At 44.4% G+C, this 22,101-nt stretch overlaps 1 protein-coding gene across 1 annotated transcript in view; it reads right to left on the bottom strand.

Moving 5' to 3' along the window:
- The window catches only part of spg7 (SPG7 matrix AAA peptidase subunit, paraplegin), a 90,347-nt gene that overhangs the window by 47,854 nt on the left and 20,392 nt on the right, over nucleotides 1–22,101 (bottom strand). Inside the window, 8 exon segments of the mRNA XM_038806481.1 lie at nucleotides 1,089–1,125; nucleotides 1,128–1,181; nucleotides 1,184–1,226; nucleotides 8,883–8,995; nucleotides 8,998–9,123; nucleotides 12,644–12,692; nucleotides 12,695–12,738; nucleotides 12,817–12,919. Of these exon segments, the coding sequence (XP_038662409.1) occupies nucleotides 1,089–1,125; nucleotides 1,128–1,181; nucleotides 1,184–1,226; nucleotides 8,883–8,995; nucleotides 8,998–9,123; nucleotides 12,644–12,692; nucleotides 12,695–12,738; nucleotides 12,817–12,919 (569 nt within the window).

The following is a 22,101-nucleotide window of genomic DNA, read 5'->3' as shown; positions in this document are numbered from 1 at the left end:
TGCCTGGAGAGTCAGCAAAAGATAGTGGACTGACGGCACAAGAAGAAATGAATAGAGTAAGGTAGAGATGTGAACAGATTAAAAACTGAAATTGAAGGACCGCAGTGTCCGTCTTCAAAGACTCAGTGACCGATTTTTCTTTTCTTCTGAACTTGAATTCAGGAGTGATTGAAGATGAACAAGAAAGAGAGAAATTAAAAAAGGAATGTTCAGACTTTGCAAATTATTATGACAATGATGTGGTTGCAATTCAGTTATATGACAAATTATTGATTTTGTGATGCTCCTTCGAGCTGGAGGGAATAGAGTTCCCCCTGATCCTAAAGATGCTTTGGAGTCTTTCCGACGCTGTGGTGTTTCATACAGATTACTGCTTACAATCGCATTTTCAGTCGCAAGCTGTGAAAGGTCATTTTCAAAACTGCAATTAATAAAAACATATCTGAGGTCTTCTATGTCACAGGAGCGACTGACCAACCTGGCTTTAATAAGCATTGAAAAATAATTTCTCACAGCTGATGTAAAAAGTGAAGTAGTTCAGGTGGTTTGTGACAGGAGGTATCATTTGGGGAAAAGAACTTAATAAATTTGATTGATTTATATTAAAATCGAATAAAGCGTTTATTTCAGTGTTTCATCTGAGTTTATATATTCAAATGTTTCCTTTCTCCTAATAATTTCTCAGTATATTAGGCCTTATACTTGAGTCTTTGGGGCATATAATCAAGATTTGCCCCGGGCATCACCAGACCTCTGCACGCCACTGCAGTGTATTTGAATCAAAACTCTCCAGTCAAAGACTGCATTTTATTTGCAGAAGTCTTACAAGACCAAAAAAAAAAAAACGTTTTCCACCTGCAAACAACATAGTTTTGAACTCAGAATGCAATTTTCAGTTAGGCATATGCAACTTAAGAATTATTTGAATTTGTCTTTTTATGTTTCTGAAATGCATGTTCCATTACATCACCACAGATATCACCTTTCCATTTTGTCCATGTTTCCTCTGATTCAGTGTAAATTCTGGACATCAGCTCTTTTTTCAGGAAACTAGATGATACCTTTATAAACATAAAAGAGCAACTCACTTTCCAAAGAAACCAGTGCGCTTGTATGATACTGGATACGCTCCTTTCCATCAATCCCGAGCTCATTCTCAACAGCCCGCAGCTTCTCTTCAACTTATCAATGTTTGCTACCTGCATTCGATACATCAAGGCTAATCGCTACAAAAATGGAGAAAGAAAAATAGTTCTGTTAACAAACCTAAATGAATAATCTATGTTTCAGCCTGTTCCTATCCCTCTCCAACATTATTTCCTTTAGCTGTGTCCTTTTGTACTTGGTCAAAACACAGATTGCAAAAAGAAAATTACAGGCTCCTGAAGAAGAAAACACAAGTGATATTGCACTTGGTTTTGTGCATTTGTGCAATAAAATGCAAGGGTTCCTATTCCAAAATCAGCCTCAACAAACTGGCTAAATGGAAATCAGGTTGAGGACAAGATCAGACTTCTTTGCGATGTCTTTCACATCTTAAAAGCCTGCAAAAGAGTCAATTGTGAACAAAGCTAATTGATACATAGCACTGAATGGCAATTTTTGCCTGTGAACCAAGTCCAAAGTGAGAATAGTCAGTGCTATGACAAAAGGGAGTAGAGCAGATTTTTTATTTTGTTAATATTTGTTTTTTTATTCGGATTTTTCATATTACATTGCAAACTTTACATGGCCAAAATAAGTGTCTACAATAATTTAGATGCACTGTGGTCAGTAATTTGTCAGCAAACCTGTTTCTTACCGTTATTTTCTCTTCTGCCTCTCCCATGTTCTTCTTTGCGTGGATTTGTCCCACCACCCGCTTGCCCCAAGCCCCTCCGCCATGCCCTTTCCCCCGGACCACCGTGCCGTTCCCCCCTGTCCACTGTATCCTCCCCCCCACACCCTGCCACGATACCCTCCCCCCCCGCCCTTACTTATTCCGTGACATGTCCAGTGTCCTGTTTCCACCACCCACCCACTTTGTTGGTTGCTGGCTATGATCAGGTCTTGAAACAAGTTGGTGAACGGCTTCCACATCCTGTAAACGCCTTCCTACGACCCACAGGTGACAATCTTCATCTTCTCTAGGCTGAGAAATTCCACCCGGTTTGGAGAACGAGGTCTGGAGCTTTTGGTGGTGCTACCGATCGCCAGCCAAGCAAGTCTCAAGCAGGCAATCAGGGAGGCAAAGGCTAGGACGTCAGCCCCCACCTTTCCACGAAGAGCTCTAGTTGCTCAGATACCCTGAAGACTGCACTAGTGCGCATGGCTCCACTCTGTGCACAACTACAACCCTGGACATGGTCTCAAAGGAGACATCCAGTACACCACAAGTCTGGGACAACACCAGGAACATTGTGTGTGTGGTTAGCCAGTCCTACCCGGCAGCGTTTGTATTTGTCCTCCACCTCCAGGAAGAGGCCGCTCATGTGTGTACTGGTTAGGTGCGCTCTGGCACCACCTTTAGTTGCATTGGGTCAGCCCTGTGCACGTAGAAGTAAAAGTTGCCCTGTGCACGTGGAAATGAAAGTTTCCCTGTGCAATGCTTTGATCCAGAGCCCTTCCTCCATTTCCCTGCCCAGTTCCTCCTCCCACTTTTTCTTTGTCTCGTCCAGGGATGAGTGTACCTCCTCTAACAGTTGTCCATACTTGTCAGCACAGCTCCCTTCCCCTAGCTCGCCTGCGTTCAGTAGTCCTTCCAGTAGAGACTGCCCTTGAATCTGGTGTTACGTAGTTGTTTGTTTGCAGAAGAAGTTTTCGATCTGTATGTACCTTAGGTTGTTCCTGCTCAGGAGCAGGAGCGTCTTCTGGACTTCCTCCAGGGTCGCTACTCTACCATCCGTGTACATGTCCTTAACAGTCAGTGGCCTCTTGTCCTGTCTCCAGCTTTTGAAGGAGGCTTCCATTATTGTGGGAGTGAACCTGTGATTATTGCAGATGGTGGACATGTTGTTTAGTCCAAAGTGCGGCCTCATTTGATTCCACAATCGAAGCATAGCTATTACCACTGGTGTCGGGTGATGGGAGTGCAGTTGTGGCTGGTGCAAGGAGGATGTCCCTGCGCAGGATCTCTCCTCCGTCCTCACCCACCCCGCTCCAGATTCTTTGACCCATCCCGATACTCTCTCTGTGGTGGTCGCCCAGGGATAGAACTGGAGGTTCAGGAGGGCCAGGCCTCCCACATTTCTCCTCCTTTGTAGGGCCTTTGTCCTAATCCGCAGGCTCTACCCCTGCCCCCTCCCAAACAAACACCTTGATAAGCTTATCTACTGTGTTGAAAAAGGCCTTGGGGATGAACTGAAAAAAGGAACAGCTTCCATTCTGCAGGTCCTCTTCCTCCTCCTCCACCAGACTAGTCAGGTTCCACTGTGGATCAGTGTCCCGTCGTGGGATATTGGGATCCCCAGGGCGCGGAATCTGTCTTGTTCAGTTTGAACTGTAGTCGGCGTTTGCGTTCGCTCTCACTCTCTCCCTCTCTCTCAGCTTCCCTCTCTCAGCTCTCTCTCTCAGCTCCCTCTCTCAGCTCCCTCTCTCAGCTCCCTTCCTTCCCCTGCAGGTTTATAGAGAGCGTTGTGCTCTTACTCAGGTTAAGTTTGTAACTGAGAAGGCTCCAAACTCCTTCAGGTGTTTTATTATTCCATCCATGCTGGCCAGGAGGTTGGAGATGTAGAGGAGGCTCTATGCTCTCTTGTCTCCCCTTTGAATATCTCTCCACACCGTTGCTGCTTCGAGGGCGATCGCTAGTGGTGATCAGCAGCAGGGACAGTGGGCATCTCTACCTCGTGCCTCTGTGCAACCTGAAGTATTCAGAGCTGTTGGTGTTTGACCATACACTAGTCTTGGGAGCGCTGTACAGATCAATCGCCAGTCGTGTAATGGACAACACGCCTGACTATGGATCAGGAGATTCTGGGTTCGACTCCTCGTTGGCTTGAGGTAAATGTGTTGACATTAGTTCACAAAGTTCCATGTTCAATTCCATGAAAAAATACATTTTAGGGCAGCACGGTGGCACAATGGTTTATTACTGCTGCCTCATGGTGCCAAGGACCCTGGTTCGATCACGGCTTGGATCAATTGTCCATGTGGAGTTTGCACATTCTCCCCATGGTTGTGTGGGTCTCACCCCCACAACCCAAAGATGTGCAAGGTAGGTGGATTGGCCACACTAAATTGCCCCTTAATTGGAAAAATAAATAATTGGGTACACTCACTTTATTTTTTAAACTGGGAGTGCTGCACAGTAGTTTAACACAGGTGGTGAATCCTGGCCCAAACCTCAACCGTTCCAGCACCTCCATGAGGGACCTCCATTCAACCTTGTCGAAGGCCTGTTCTGCGTCCAGGGAGATGATCACTTTTCATGTTCTCTCCCTGGATGGGATCATGAGCACGTTCGGCAGACGCCTAATGTTGAGTAGAGCAGGTTTTAAGCGAGCATCTCCTAATTCCTTATGGATAGTACTTCACAACTCTCTTGGTTCTGCTAGCGACTGATGACACTGGCAGTCGGATCACTTGATTAGTTCAACTAGAAATGATGTATAGAATAAGAATTTAAACTGCAAGGTGAGGGGAAATTGAAAATGTTGTTCCGATCGTCACCAGGTTCATTGAGCATTGCCAAGTCGATATTTTGCCTACGCGATTACAGTTCCTGCCTTAATTTCTGTAAAACTGTAAATAAAAGTAAATTTAAGCCTTAATTTCTGTAAAGATGTAAATTAAAATAAATTTAAGTAATGGGCTGTGGGGAAATTAAGAAACAGATTAATTGGGCAGCATGGTGGAACAGTGGGTTAGCCCTGCTGCCTCACGGCACCGAGGTCCCAGGATCAATCCAGGCTCTGGGTCACTGTCCATGTGGAGTTTGCACATTCTCCCCGTGTTTGCGTGAGTTTCACCCCTCCAACCCAAAAGATGTGCATGGTAGGTGGATTGGCCACGCTAAATTGCCCTTAATTGGAAAAAGAAATTGAGTGCACTAAAGTTATATTTTTAAAAACTGATTAATTTACTCGTGTCACCAGTGAGCATATCATATCATAGGTACCTCTGCTTATCACGGAGTTTCAGAGATGTGAATGCAAGACTCAAGTTGTGAACATGCCACCTCCTTTCTACTCCAATGAAATTGCAGGTAACCATGACAACCTTTACAGTGAACAGTGCACTATACTAAATATAGCCAGAAAATGGCAAGTGCAAGCTGGCCCTGAATCTGGAAATGTAACCAAAAATGAACAATTTAGCACTAAATTTGGTAAGAGAAGCCTGTTTGAAGTCTCACAATTAACATATTCAGTAATTAATATAAGCAATTCTACATCCAGGTACAAAATCCCACATGAATAATTTCAGCAAACAATTCATATCTCAAAAGCTTACCTGCAAATATGTATACCAGTACAGTGAGTGGAAGGATCTCCTTGTACGATTTAAACAATGCAATCTTGAAGAATTTATTTGCAGTTAGTTAAGTATGTCTACATAGTCAAGCAAATTTTATATACAAAATAAGGTATAACTGCTGGGAATTCAGTTATGCAAACATGAGAAACAGTGTATATATCCAGCAATATAATTTGTGGTTTGCAACCCCTAGCATCCCACTAAATCCAATAATTAGGCAGTTTTATTGCACACAGTACAATGCTGGAACAGCAAATTCCCAATGTACATGTCTCATATAGTCAGTAACAATGCAAGAGCAAACTCACTGGATTCACCAAGGCCACTCACCAAGACAACCTAATGTTAGTTAAAACCAGCTCTTACGGGTGGCCAACTTTATGAAATTTTTTAATAATTCCTGTGGATGGATGGATTTGTTTATTGTCACGTGTACCAAGGTACAGTGAAAAGTATTTTTCTGCGAGCAGCTCAACAGATCATTAAGTACATGAAAAGAAAAGGAAATAAAAGAAAATACATAATAGGACAACACAAGGTACCCAATGTAACTACGTAACTTCGGGTGAAGTATACAGGGATGCAGTGTTAATGAGGTCAGTCCATCAGAGGGTCATTTAGGAGTCTGGTAACAACGTGGAAGAAGCTGTTTCTGAGTCTGATCGTGCTTGTTCTCAGACTTCTGTATCTCCTGCCCGATGGAAGAAGTTAGAAGAGTGAGTAAGCCGGGTGGAGGGATCTTTGATTATGCTGCCCGCTTTCCCTTGGCAGCAGGTGTAGTAGATGGAATCAGTGGATGGGAGGCAGGTTTGTGTAATGGACTGGGCTGTGTTCACGACTCTCTGAATTTCTTGCAGTCTTGGGCCGAGCAGTTTGCCATACCTGGCTATGATGCAGCCAGATAGGATGCTTTCCTATGGTGCATCTGTGAAAGTTGGTAAGAGTTAACGTGGACATGCCAAATTTCCTTACGTTTCCTGAGGAAGTATCGGCGCTGTTGTGCTTTCTTGGTGGTAGCGCGGCGTGGGTGGACCAGGACAGATTTTTTGGAGATGTGTACCACGAGGAATTTGAAACTGCTAACTATCTCCACCTCAGCCCCATTGATGCTGACAGAGGTATGTACTTTGCTTTCTGAAGTTAATGACCAGCTCTTTAGTTTTGCTGGCATTGAGGGATAGATTGTTGTCGCTGCACCACTCCACTTGGCTCTGGGCAGCACCGTGGCGCAGAGGGTTAGCCCTACCGCCTCACGGCACCAAGGTCCCAAGGTTCGGTCCCGGCTCTGGGTCATTGTCCGTGTGGAGTTTGCCACGTTCTCCACAGTGTTTGCATGGGTTTCGCACCCCACAGGTTAGATGGAATTGGCCACACTAAATTGCCCCTTAATTGGAAAAAATGAATTGGGTACTCTAAATTTTAAAAAAAACACTCCACTTGGTTCTCGGTTCTCAGTCTCCCTCCTGTATTCTGACTCGTCTTTATTTGAGATCCGGCCCACTACGGTCGTATCGTCAGCTAAACCTGTAATACATGGGAGTATGTAACCAGAGATTGTTGTACGACGACGCAGTCATGTAGTGGTAAGAGGGGGTAGAGGGGCGCCGACAGGGAAGTACAACAGTAGGTGGGGGTGGCTATTGTACTACGTGTTGCGGGGCCACCGGGAACTGATTACTATTGTGGAGGAGGTGTTGTTGATTTATTCTTATGTTATGAGATCTGTGGGTTAGAAAGTCCGAGGATCCAGTTGCAGAGTGAGGAGCCAAGTCCTAGGTTTTGAAGCTTGATATGAGCTTGGCTGGGATTATGGTGCTGAAGGCGGAGCTGTTGTCAATAAATAGGAGGCTGATAGTGAAGGGAATAGATAGGATAGATGCGGGCAGTTTGTTTCCATTGGCGGGTAATGCAGAACTAGGGGGCATAGCCTCAAAATAAGGGGAAGTAGATTTAGGACTGAGCTTAGGTGGAACTTCTTCACCCAAAGGGTGTGAATCTATGGAATTCCCTGCTCAGTGAAGCAGTTGAGGCTCCTTCATTAAATGTTTTCAAGATAAGATAGATCGTTTTTTGGAGATTAAAGGAATAAAGAGTTATGGTGCTCAGGCCGGAAAGTGGAGCTGGGTCCCCAAAAGATCAGCCATGATCTCATTGCAGGCTCTAAGGGCCAGATGGCCTACTCCTGCTCCTCATTCTTATGTTCTTATGTTGTTATGATGTAGGAGTCCTTGTTGTCGAGATACTCTTGGGATGAATGTAGGGCCAGGGAGATGGCATCTGTTGTGGACTGTTTGCGGCGGTTTGCGAATTGCAGTGGATCAAGGTGTTCTGGAGTATGGAGGCGATGCGTTCATGACCAACCTCTCGAAGCACTTCATTACGACTGAAGTCAGGGCCACCGGACGGTAATCATTGAAGCATGTTGCCTGTTTTTTCTTTGGCACCGGTATGATGGTGGTCTTCTTAAAGCAGGTGTGGACCTTGGAGCGGAGTAGGGACAGGTTAAAGATGTCCGCGAACATATCTGCCAGCTGGTCCGCACAGGTTCTTAGTGCACGACCAGGCTCCCGTCCTGACCCGTCGCCTTCCGAGGGTTCACTTTCAGGAAAGCCGATTTGACTTTCAAAGCTGTGATGGTGGGTATAGGTGTGTTATGGGCTGCTGAGGCACTCGACAGCAGATCGTTGATTTCCTGCTCGAACAGAGCATAGAATGCATTGAGTTCATCGGGGAGAGGTGTGCTGATGCTGGAGATACTGCTCGGCTTCACTTTGTAGCCAGTTATGTTATTTAAGCCTTTCCACAACCGGCGAGAGCCTGTAACGCTAGTCTGTGACTCTAGCTTGGTCTGATATTCTCTCTTGGGATCTCGGATGGCTTTGCGGAGATCGTCCCTGGATTTCTTGTGTAGGTCAGGGTCACCTGACTTGAATGCCTCAGACCTGCCCTTCAGTAGGGAGTCGATCCCGCAATTGAGCCATGGTTTCCGGTTGGGGAAATTACATACTGCTTTCTTTGGCATGCAGCCGTCCACACATCTGCTGATGAGGTCTGTGACGATGATGGCATACTCACTTAAGTCGGTCGCTGAGTTCTTAAATATGGACTAGTCCACTGTCTCCAAGCAGTCACATAGGAGCTCTTGTGTTTCCTCAGACCAGCACTGCACGACCTTCTTAGCTGGATTCTCCCACTTGAGTTTCTGCCGGGAGAAGGAGCACCATCTGTGGAATCCAGTGGCTGAACGAGAACTGCACATTGGAAACTAGCAGCTACAGCAGACTACCAAGTTCAATATGAAAGTAGTTCAAGTAATTTTGACAGGGCAACTTAAATGTACAAACTTAAAAGATATTTTGAATGATTGCAATCTTCAGCAATCATTTATTGTAAATATTCTCTTTTTTTGAAAAAGGCTAGCATCTTACCGGTCTACCAAATACTACAGCTCCTGGGTGGAGGTAGATTTCTACGACATCACTCTCTGGTACAACTTGCACTCGAGCCACTTCTCCCTTTGCCAACATTTCCTGAACAAATCGTTCCACGAGATATTTCCTCCGCTGCTGTTAATGGAATTCAACAAGCTCATAATAACAGCTATTATAAACAGCGTTCGCAGGCGTTCTCTGTACATTTGATCTTCCCGCTCCCGTCGCCTTTTCTCTTCTGTTTGGAAACAATGAGACAAAATAATCATGCTGTGGAAATTCATTTGTTCAACATAGACAGGAATGAGATACGGAAAGGAAGGAAGGGAAGAAAAGACAACATGTTTCTCATTCCTCTAGCTCATGTTCAGCATCAACAATTTCTATCCAGTAAAATACTGGCAAAATATTGATATATTATTGGCATTACAGCACATATAGAAGAAATTAAAATAACTGACATTTCACATGAACACAAAAGATACAGCTTTTATTTCAGGAATAAAGGAGGGATGATCGACTAGACATGACTGAAGAAAGACATGAGGTGAGTTTGCAAAGGAGTTATGCAAAAAATATATAATCAATAGGTAATGAGCAGAGTGTTTTACATTTCCTGCAAAACCTTTGTTCTGAAGAGAGAAACAGTGTTGGAAAGCATGTGAGAAATAATTAAAAAGGACAAATGAAAGTACAATTTCAAAAATAATCCAAATGATTGCTTTTTGATGCAACACAGGTCAGATATTAATTTAATGTGAATGCATTAAAAAACACTAAGTACTGGGATATATTGAGCTCATTCTTTAAATCAAAACAGAATTTTATCTTGTATGAAGTATCTAAAATATTTTATGCACCTGGTTTCAATTGAGAAGAATCAGAGAATAGCAATAAGAATGATTCTAGGTCTTAAACTTTGGAGAACAGAAATAGATTGATAATAATGAAATGGTGCATTCGCCAAGAGGGGTTGAGGACAGTTCTAAAAGAATAAAAAATACAAAACACATTGAGGCAGGACAACTTCCAAATGTTAAAAATCCAGAAAGCAAGGGCAGCACGGTGGCACAGTGGTTAGCATTGCTGCGAAGGCGCTGAGGACCCGGGTTCGAATCCCGGCCCTGGGTCACTGTCCGTGTGGAGTTTGCACATTCTCCCCGTGTCTGCGTGGGTTTCGCCTCCACAACCCAAAGATGTGCATGTTAGGTGAATTGGCCACGCTAAATTGCCCCTTAATTGGAAAAAATAATTGGGTACTCTAAATTTATTTTTTTTTAATCCAGAAGCACAAATAATGTAGTTTAAATAGAATATTTATCAATTTGTAGGACATGATTAAAATAGCGAAAAGGCTAGGGGTTTCCTCTTTCCTTCGCAATTCATAAGTAAATGTGATCAGATTGCCTTACAAAAGCATTTAATGAATTGATTTGGATAAGAGTTGGATAAGTAATTAGTTCCATTTTTAATTAGATAAAATGTAAATCATAGAATTTACAGTGCAGCCATTTGGCTCATTGAGTCTGCACTGGCCCTTGGAAAGAGCACCCAACTTAAGCCCACGCATCCACCTTATCCCTGTAACCCAGTAACCCCACCTAACTTTTGTACACCAAGTGGCAATTTAGCATGGGCAATCCACCTAACCTGCACATCTTTGGACTGTGGGAGGAAACCCACGCAGACATGGGGAGAAAGTGCAAATACCACAGTGATCCGAGGCTGGAATTGAACCCGGGACCCTGGAACAGTAAGGCAGCAGTGCTAACCACTCTGCCACCATACCGCCTCTCACATGCAAATTGATTCCCATATTTGTCTACAAAAACAACAGTGATTACTTTTCCAGAACAATTCATTGTCTGCAAGGTGCTTGAGGTCATTGCAAAAACTGGAACAGTTCTAGCAATGTAAATGCCTTTCAACTTTCACATGGACGGGAAGTATTATAGTGAGCTCTTTACAGACAACAGAGAATGGATTACTGAGTCATTACAGCTCTTGATTTCAAAGTCGGTCTTGAATTGGCTTTCCAACTTAGTATGGGTCAGTTCTGATCCTTTCAAGACCATGACTAAACATAGAAATATAATTTACAGCATTTAGTCTGTCACAACTGAGTATTATAGGAGGCTTCTCAACCAAAATCCTAAAGTTTTAATTTAATTACTTGGGGGAGGGGAAGGAAAAGAGTGTATTTCAGGAAATAAATCAGTGTTTCATTTCTGAGCAGTTTGTTTGTAGCTATTCACTTCCCTTGAGCAATCAAATGAGTTGAATAATATTCATGACGGTAAAAATTGTGTAGATCCTTTCACATAAGCAAGGTTAATGAACCATGCTCTTCTTTAAATTCTGTACTTAATTTTGAAATGGTGTAAAAAGAAATTAGATTAGAAAATCTTACTGAACATAGTGTTGTGTTATGACTTGTTTTCATTTACTTTTGTGGTATTTAAACGCTTTAGGATTTTTTTTTTGTAATTTCAGAGTGCAAAATAATCTGTTGAATTAATTCCTGTGAATGAATTACTCCATACCATAAACATATTGGCGATTTTCACCATTTTTGTACATCTGGAAACTGTTATAAATATGTACATACACATAAGAAACAGGTCCAACAAACAAATGATTAAGATGGAAAATCCAGCTGCCATCAACAAAATATAATTCTCCTTGTTGATATTCATTATCCCACAGACGTATCACTTCTATCCTTGTTCACCTACTTTGGCTCAGAGCCTTCCAATGCATTAAGCTTAAAATACTTGTTTTGACTTTTAATTTGCCCCACAGCCTCGCACACTCTACCATTGCCATCTTCTCCGGCTCTATATTCACCCTGCCACTGCGACCCCCACAACTCCTCAACCATAGTGTCTGATTCTGGCCTTCCTCTTTCTATTAATCCCATTGGACCTCAGCTGCCACTCTGGAATCCTGTACCACTGTAATCCTACATTAGACCAGTGAATACAATTCAAAAGTACTTCATGGGCTATGTCAGGGGTGGGCAAACTTTTCCGTGCAAGGGCCACATTCAGAAATTCACAATTTTAAAGGGCCGCATAGTATATTAATTAATAGTCCCGGTTGTAACCAATTAGCGTGCGGCATATACCTCAGCGCTTCCCCTGGCGGCATCCTGCCTTTAGCCCTCTTTTTCTCTACTTTTCAAAAATGGGACTTCACCCGGTTATGATTCTGGGCGCCTCATATAGAACATAGAACAGTACAGCACAGCACAGGCCCTTCGGCCCTCGATGTTGTGCCGAGCAATGATCACCCTACTCAAGTCAACGTATCCACCCTATACCAGTAACCCAACAGCCCCCCATTAACCTTATAAAAAAATAAAAAATAAAAAAATAAAAAATTAAATTAAAAAATTTTTTTTTTAAAATGACTTGATCTTGGTGGGCCGCATAAAGACCTTTGGCGGGCCGCATGCGGCCCACGGGCCGTAGTTTGCCCACCCCTGGGCTATGTAGTGCTTTGGAATGTCATGAAGGCACTATGTGATAGCAAAACTTACTTTTCCCTCCCAAACCTGCACCTCCTCCTTGAAACTTTTCCTCAAAGCCTATTTGCTCATCACCCTTTCCATCACCTCTTCATTCCTAACGTGGGAACAGTTTGCTTTGACTTTTTGCTTTCATATTTTCATTAAGAAAGCTAGAAATTTATTTTGTGTTGCTGTTGTCATCAAGCCAAACTTTCTTATTACAAAATCCAACCAATTATTCACTTACCTTCATCTTCCTCAGGACTTTTCCCTTTCGATCCCTCATTCTGTTTTTATGTTCATCTTGACGTGATTTTGATGTGCTGAAATGGTATAGGCCACCTATGAAAAAAAATATTTTATTTGTGTAACAACAAAATCCCCATGCCGAAATTAAGTCTGAAAGCCTTTCACACTCACCTAATAACTGGCAGAACCTAGTTGGATCCAGTTTCAATTGCCTAAAAATGTGTATCCTATTAAGTTCCTGGAACTGATGGCCAAATGGACGAAATAACAAACTCTGTGAAGCAATAAAGCACAAAATAAATTTTCAACCAACACTCCAAGTGATTTCTGCTCAAAGGTGCATAATATCAGACAGGTTTGCCAGAAATACTTTGCCACTCCATGAAACAGCTTATCCGAGGTTCCAGAGCTGGTCAAAATAACACGAATCTGAATAATGCAGAACATGTAGATAAATGGGCTAGGAGTGGTCGAATGTACCAGCGAATATATTGCAATAGTCGTGTAGTAATTTTGGTACTGGTTTTGCAACCTCGAGCCCCAGATTTCAAATCTAACAATGGTAAATTATGCAGCTGAATTTCATAAACCTGGTCATTTGTGGCATTGTACTAGAAAATAACCATAAAATCTGGTGGATTTTTACACCAACTCTTCCCGTAGTCAGGAAGTTGCTACAGCTTTAGTACCCAGTCCAATGCTTCCAAGAACAAATAAAAAGTACTTTGAATTTTACCTGCTTCAGGGTATCTTGAAACCAAATCCCAAAATGCCAGCATTTGCATTTCAGGTACAAGCATATAGTTTCATGATAAAAGTTGCATGGTTTTGGTGTTCATATTTTTTTCTCCACTACATAGTGCAACGGATAAATTCGACGGGTAAGCCCATGTAACCATATGCACAAAATAATCTGGGAGGTCACAAGCCCATGGTAAATAATTGACCCTTCATGTCATCCTGAGCATGATACACCTCACTGCTTCAACAGCTGGGGAAATCATATTGACAGACTGTTTCACTCTCTCGGTCTAAAAATTATAACCAGGTGTATGAATTTAAAAATCACCAAAGCAAGAATAGCTGTTTTGGATTCAAGATTGAGTCTGCAGGTTTTGTGAGATTCAGCAAAATGTATAGCTTTATTTAGATGTTCATATTAGGTTTCATATTAGGATTAGGGATTATTTATTAGCTTGGATAGGAGACAGGCTAACCGACAGAAGGCAGAGAGTCGGGATAAATGGGTATTTTTCTGGTTGGCAAGATGTAACTCGTGGCTATGGGGTTCGGTCCTCAGGCCCCAACTATTTACAATATGTATTAATGACTCGGATTTAGTAATAAAAGGTACTATAGCCAAATTTGCACAGGTGACACTAAAATAGGTGGGATAGTAAGATGCAATGAGGAAATAAGGGATTTACAAACGGATATAGATAGGTTGGTAAGTGGGCCAAAATTTGGCAGATTGAGTTTAACGTGGATAAGTGTGATGTTATCCATTTTGGTCAGAAAAATGGAAAGGCAACTTCGTAACTAAATGGAAAGAAAGGGGCAGCAGGGTAGCATGGTGGTTAGCATAAATGCTTCACAGCTCCAGGGTCCCAGATTCGATTCCCGGCTGGGTCACTGTCTGTGTGGAGTCTGCACGTCCTCCCCCTGTGTGCATGGGTTTCCTCCGGGTGCTCCGGTTTCCTCCCACAGTCCAAAGATGTGCGGGTTAGGTGGATTGGCCTGCTAAATTGCCCGTAGTGTCCTAATAAAAGTAAGGTTAAGGGGGGGGGTTCTTGGGTTACGGGTATAGGGTGGATACGTGGGTTTGAGTAGGGTGATCATGGCTCGGCACAACATTGAGGGCCGAAGGGCCTGTTCTGTGCTGTACTGTTCTATGTTCTATAAACTTCAGAGTGCTTCAGAGCAGAGGGATCGGGGTGTTCTCGTGTATGAATGGCAGAAAACTAGCATGCAGGTAATAAAGGCAAATGGAATTTGGCATTAATAGCTGAAGGAATAGAGTGTAAAAGGAAGTGTTACTGCAACTGCACACGGTATTGGTGAGATCGCACCTGGAGTAATGTGACAGTTTTGGTCCCCGTATTTGAGGTGGGATGTAGGTGCATTAGAGGCAATTCAGAGGAGTTTTTGTAGACTGGACTGATTCCAGAGATGAGGGGTTCGTCTTATGAAGAGAGAGTGAGCAGTCGGGTTCAGATCAGATGAGATCTAATTGAGGTATACAAGATGATAAAAGATATTGACAAAGTAGAAATAGGGCGGATAATTCCTCTTATGGGACAATCTAGAATGAGAGGTCATAGTTTTAGGATAAAGGGTAGCAGATTTAAAATAGAGATGAAATAAATGTTCATGAATTTTTAGATTCAGTCATGAATCTGTGGAATTCACTATACCAGAGTGTAGTGGATGCCAGGACATTGAGTAAATCTGAGGAGGAGATAGACAGATCTTTAATTAGTAATGGGTTGAAGGGTTATGGAGAATGGACATTATGCCAAGAGATCAGCTATGAGCGTATTGAATGGTGGGGGTGGACTCGAGGGTCTGAATTGCCGACTTCTGCTCTGAGTTATGTAAAAACTACAGACTGTAATCTAAGTCTCCCCCGCTGTGCTTTATGACACTCCTGTGAAGTGCCTTGGGATGTTTCATTGTTTTTTTTTAAATACTATACAAATGCAAGCTGCTGTCATTGACTGACAGTTGACCTCATTAAAACACAGCATTTGGAGAGGGCTTTCCCCTGGTGAAGAGTCCAGAATTAGGGTTCAGTCAGAGGATACATTTTCAGCCATTTAGGACTGAACTGAAGAAAAGTTTTTTCTCTCAGAGGATGGTGAATCGGTGCAATTCTCCACCAAAGAGAATATTCAGATGTTGAATGTATTTTTGCCTCCAAAATAATAATGATCACATTTGGAAATAATTTATTAGCTGTGAAGTGTTTTGGCACCTCCTGAGGTTAATGTTTCTTGTGTGTTCAAGAGTGGGGGAAGGCTTTATCCTCTCTCTAAAATCAATATTCCAAAATATAGAAAGGTGGTAAATCACCTGCTGCAGAAATGGGAGCCCGGTTATTTGCTTAATGCTGCAGATGCTGGAAGCTCTTCGGTCAGGAAGTATTTGGACAGTCTCAGGTCGACGATGACCTTTCATCAGAACTGGTTTTGCCTTTGAACCCTACTTTAGTTGATACCTGTATTAAAGGTGAAGGAACATATCGTTCATTGATTTCTTCAAGGTGGATTGAGGGGGTAAAATTAGGAAGGTGGGGTGCAATGGGGTCTTGGTATCGGGGGAGGTTGGAGCTTTGTGGCTTCTGTTTATGTCGATATTTTCATGTATATATGTAAAAAGCCTTGAAATTAAAACATTTTTTTTAACAAAATGAACTCGGTAGCCACGAGTAGCAAGTACCCTGCAGCAACAAATTTAGAGCTGGGGAGTTGCAAGACGCAAAGGGAAACAAGTGGAGCTCAGGTTGTGCCAAGGAAGAAAGGCAGTGTCAAAAATTCAGAATACATTATACACACGCAGGTCCTTCTGTACAGAAAAATGGCAGGAGGCTTTGGCGCCATGGGACCGTTTGATGAGAATACAGAATGATGGAGTGCGTTTACAGAACTATTCAATTATGTTGTTCAAGCTAACAAGATAGCAGCAGATATAAAAGTCCCAACATTCCAGAGAATAATGGGGGAGGGGAAACATTTAACCTCCTTACGAATCTGGTACAGCCAGAAAGTCAAGGCACAAAAACAAATGAAGAAATAGTTGAATGTTTGCAGGGCCATTATTCCCCAAAACCTTTAGGCATCGCAGAAAGGTGAAGGTTTCATAAGTGCAGACAAGAAGGTAAATCAATTATAGTTTGTAGCTACCCTAATAAGACTGTGTTAACACTGAATTCGGGGATGTGTTGAACAATATCAGAGACAGATTATTCTGTGGGTTTAGGAGCAAAACTATTCAAAAACAGCAGTTAATCAAAAGCAACCTGACCCTCTATGCTGTTTGCCTCAATTGCTCCTTTATGGCAGCAGGTTCCATATCCTAACCATCTCTGAGTAATGCACTTTCTCCTAAATTCCATTTGGATTTATTCATCACAATCTTATATATGTGAACAGAATTCAGGCACGGGCGCAGTGGTTCGCACTGCTGCCTACATCGCTGAGGACCCGGGTTCGATCCCAGCCCCAGGTCACTGTGTGTGGAGTTTGCTGTGTGGGTTTCACCCCCACAACCCAAAGATGTGAAGGTTAGGTGGATTGGCCACACTAAATTGCCCCTTAATTGGAAAGAAAATAATTGGGTACTCTAAATTTATATTAAAAAAAGAATTCTAGGTCTTCCCCTGAAAACATTTTCAATGTCAACTCAAACGATTATAATCCTAAGACTCCTTATCAGGTCATGTCTCAGTCTTCTGCTCTCTGACCAAGAGTACCAGCTTGTCCAATCTTCCCTGATTGATTCTCAGTTTTTGTATCTTCCAAGTGAACCTTTTTTGTCTCTTCTCCAGTCCCTCTACATAATTTTATAATATGGAGACCAGAACTGTTAACAGTAATCCATGTGTGGTTGGCGACACATGTGAGCGCAGGCCTCGCATCTCACTTGTTTTCCTGCGATTTGCTCCCTGATAATTGTGTTTTCTGTTAATATTGTCAATATATCTGCTGTGAATAATTGGGTGTGATGTCCTGCACCATTGGTTATCCTGATTAATCAGCTAATATCATGTCATGCTGAACGTTGAGTTCAGGATTTGTGCGCTGTGTCTTTATCCAAATGTATCCTTGATGGGATGATGAGCAGGGCGGGATGAGGGGGTGGAGGGGAGGGGTTGGTAGGATTCGCTCTATCCTCACTCAAGGAAGGTCCCCCCAATGGGAGTTAGTCTCTTATTTTTGTTTAGCGTCTTTGCTTTTTCAGGCAGACGGTGTGTTAGCTTTTTGAGAACTGGGACTTGTGGGACTTATCTTTAGGGACATGTCTGCCGTTTCTTCTGATACGGGTCTCCCTCTTTGACAGTGGGGTGCGCTGGTAATTCTTGGGGTTCAGTTCTCCTGAGTTTTTGGTGACGGTGCCGGGTTAGGTCAAAATGAGCTCTGGGATCAGTATCCTGCTGCTCCTTGGGTGGGTCTATCTTTTGTCTATGGGAGACCCTGGGTTGAGATTTGAGGCTTAGTGGTGCCCAGTCCTGCCCTCGTCATCCTGTAGCTATATCATTGCTGCCTGTTCCAGCCTGGGCCGAGGGAAGAATGTAATTTGCACTGCGAGTGTTTGTCGATTTCCCCTTTAGTTCTGGGATTCTCGGGATATTGTTTAAGTCCTTCTGTCATTTTGTTTTGTCGCCATGGGTACGATGTAGGTTTGTGATGCCGATATCCTGTTCTGGTACAGACGGGCCTTGTCTCCATGGAGGGAATATATTTGGGATTTCATCCTGATTTATCTGATTGTATTTATTCCCATTCTTGCATTAACTATTGTTGTGTGTTGTACCTGTTGTACATTGTTACGTATGGCTATCTTTTTGTTTTGTTTGATGCGATTTCTGTAAAAATTGACAACTCCAGAAAAATGTTCTTTTTTTAAAAACATGTGCCCTAACCAAGGCGTGATACAAATGTAACATAACTTTTTCTTATTCAAGGGATCTAGGCGTCGCTGGCTAGGCCAGCATTTATTGCTCATCCCTAACTGCCCTTAAGGTGGTGGTAAGCGGATGGAGGCGGTCTCATGTAGGGGCACGAGGGGGGCAGCACAGTGGCACAGTGGGTTAGCCCTGCTGCCTCACGTCGCCGAGGTCTCAGGTTCGATCCCGGCTCTGGGTCACTCACTGTCCATGTGGAATTTGCACATTCCTCCCCGTGTTTGCGTGGGTTTCGCCCCCACAACCCAAAGATGTGCAAGGTAGGTGGATTGAATATGCCAAATTGCCCCTTAATTGGAAAAAAAAATGAATTGGGGGCACTAAATTTATTTTTTTAAATGAAAAAAAAAATGTAGGGGCATGAGTTTTGGGGGCACTGTTAATGGTACCTCTGCCGTCCTCGCTGGTCAGATACTCCACAAGCCCAATGGGACAGTGATGGCAACATATGGGGCTGGAGAGGGCTTTGGTGTGGGCACCAATATGTGGCAACCACCGGTTTGCTCCAGGGGGCTGGATGGGGAGGGGGAAATTGGCTACGGGCGGGGATCAAGTGGTTTGGGGATTTGTTTATAGATGGGGTCATTCCGTGCTTGGAAGAGCTGGAGGAGGAATTTGAGCTGCCCGGTGGGAATGGGTTCCGTTACTTGCAGGTAAGGGACTTTGTGCTGAGGCAGGTATCGACCTTTCCGCACCTGCTGCCTCAGGGGCCAGACAATAAGGTGGTGTCAAAAGCAGGAGGAGGGGAGGGGAAGTTATCAGAAATTTACAAGGAGCTGATGGACTGGGCGATAGGGGAGAGAAGGAGAAGTGGGAGGAAGGGTTGGGTTCAGAGCTGGAGGCTGGGTTGTGGGAGGATGCCCTGAGGGGAGTTAATGCATCCTCATCGTGCACCAGGCTTAGCCTTATGCAAATTAAGGTGGTCCACAGGGCACAAATGACTGTGGTCTGGATGAGCAGGTTTTTTTGAAGGGGTGGGGGATAGGTGTGGACGGGTGTGCAGGTGGGCCCGCAATCACGTCCATATGTTTTGGGCTTGTCCGAAGCGTGGGGGGTTCTGGCAGGGTTTGCCGACATTATGACGGAGGTTCTGATGGTAAGGGTGGTCCCGAGCCCAGGGGTGGCGATTTATGGTGTCAGAAGACCCGGGAGTCCAGAGGATGAGAGGCCGATGTCTTCACCTTTGCCTCCCTGGTAGCCCGGAGACGGATCTTGCTAGCATGGAGGGACTAGGAACTCCCAAAGCCAGGGGTGTGGGTGAGTGACATGGCTGGGTTTCTCAGGCTTGAGAAAATTCAGTTCGCCCTGAGGGTCTTGATGGTAGGGTTTGCCTGGAGGTGGCAGCCATTTTTCGACTTCTTTGGAAACAACTAAGTTGTCAGCAAGAGGTGGGAGGTGGGGGGGGTTAAAAGAGGCAGGGAGAGGCAGACAAGGTTGGGGCAGGTTGGTGGGGAATTGTTTGTTGGGGTGCTGTTTATGTAAGCATGTTAGCTGGTTTTGGGGTGTGTGGTTGTCCATTGTGATCAGTGTTAAAATAATATAAATGCCTCAATAAAATACCATTTTAAACTGCTGTAGTCCATGCTATAGTTCACCCACTCTGCTGTTTAGGCGGTTGGGGAGGCATGTGTCTGCTGAGCCTCTCAGCCTTTCAACTTAATCTGTTTCCAAATGTATCCCAGTGCTTGTTTTGTTTTTTTTAAGGCCTAATTAATTTGTGTCAATAAGCTATCAGGAGGACTTCGGGTAGCGGCTATGAAGGAGTAAGTCCGCATTTGGTGGTCCCGCACAGGTTGGGCTTTTGGACCTTCTCCCCCAATTTTTACCAGATTTGAATTGAAAAAATTGATGACAGAGGCAATTGTGTACTTAATTCCCACATCAGTGCATGGAGAGGAGGAATAGAAGTGCTCGCAAAGGCAGAAACAGACGAACAGAGAAGGTTGAGCTGAAGCTGCCGCGCACGGAAGCATGGCGGAGGACCAGATCTCTGGCTCGTCGACCCAGTGGTCACGGAGCAGCTGACGCAAGTTATCCAGGAGGGCTTCGCCAAGCAGAGTCGGGACTGCTTGGACCAGATTAAAGAGTCAATTGCGCGGCTGGAGCTTAGATTGGATGCCCAAGATCGGGCGATCCAGAAAGTAGAGAAGGTGCTGGCTGACCAGGAGGAATTTCAAACTGCGGTGGAGTTGGAAGTGGGGCTGCTGAGAGACCAGCAGAAAAGGCTCCTGGAGAAGGTGGAGTACTTAGTGAACAGGTCCTGCCAGCAGAACTTGAGAATCGCTGGGCTCCCGGAGGGGTCCGGAGGAGCCCGAAGGAGCGGACACTGGGGCATACATAGCAGACATTTCAGAAGCTGCCGAGGGATGGGACATTCTCCCGACCTTTGGAGTGGATAGGGCTCACAGAGCGCTCGCGAAGAAGCAGTGAATGGGAGACCCCCATCCCCCCCCCCATCCATCCCCCCCATCCTCCCCCCATCCATCCCCCACATCCCCATCCCCCCCCCCCCCCCCCCGAGGGCAATGGTGGTGAGATTCCATATGTACTTAGATCACAAGCGCATTTTACAGTGGACAAACAGACACAGAGCTGTAAATGGGACAACTGTATCCTGCGGATCTATCAGGACCTGAGTGCGGAGGTGGCCAGGAGAACAGTGGGCTTTAACCAGATCAGGTTGACCCTTTTTAAGAAAAAGGTGAAGTTCGGGCTGCTGTATCCGGCCCGTCTCTGGGTCACGTACGGTGAGCAACATTTTTGTTTCAAGTCGCCTGAGGAAGCGCTGGACTTTGCGAAAAGGAAAGGACTGGTGGCGGACTGAGAACTTTTGAGCTTTGCTGCGACGTTCATGTTTAAAAAGTTTCTTGTTTTGTGGACGCTCTTTGTATGCCTTCTGTATTGATTTGAACCATTTGCAGAGCTGAGTGAGTTAAAGTTCACATTTGCACTGTTGGGGGATGGAGGTGTGTTTGTTTAGATGTTGGATCTCTTTTTTTGATAAACAATTTTATTGAGGCATTTTGGTAGAGTAAACAATAACAATACAAAACAATCAACATTGTGCAAAAAACCAGCTCCCCCACTACAAGGACCCGCCTAACTTCCCCCCTAATCTACGTTGCCCTAATCCCCCACACCCGCTGACGATTAATTTTCCACGAAGAAGTCGATAAATGGTTGCCACCTCCGGGTGAACCCTGACAGTGACCTTCTCAGAGCTAACTTAATTCTCTCCAGACTGAGAAAGCTCGCCATATCCGACAGCCAGGCCTCCGATTTTGGGAGCATTGAGTCCCTCCATGCCAGCAGAATTCGGCGCCGGGCTACCAGGGAAGCAATGGCCAAAACATCAGCCCCTCTCTCTCCTCCTGGACTCCTGGGTCTTCTGAAACCTCAAGAATTGCCACCTCTGGACTCATCACCACTCTTGTTTTCAGTACCCGGCACATAACGTCCGTGAATCCCTGCCAGTACCCCCGAGTTTTGGACATGTCCAGAACATGGGGACATGGTTCGCTGGTCCTCCCCGAACATCTGGCACACCTGTCCTCCAATCTAAAAAATTTACTCATCCGGGCTACTGTCATGTGGGCCCAGCGGACGACCTTGAATTGAATCAGGCCGAGCCTAGCGCATGTTGCGGTCGCGTTTACCCTGCTCAATGCCTCCGCCCATAAGCCCTATCTCACCTCCGAGCTCCTCTTCCCACTTAAGCTTCAGCTCCTCTGCCCCCCTAAGTTCTTTGTATATATCGGAGACCCTCCCCTCCC

This window comes from Scyliorhinus canicula, chromosome 9 (assembly GCF_902713615.1).
Source record: "Scyliorhinus canicula chromosome 9, sScyCan1.1, whole genome shotgun sequence".
NCBI lineage: Eukaryota > Metazoa > Chordata > Chondrichthyes > Carcharhiniformes > Scyliorhinidae > Scyliorhinus > Scyliorhinus canicula.
This window is presented reverse-complemented; position numbering and strand designations above follow the sequence as displayed.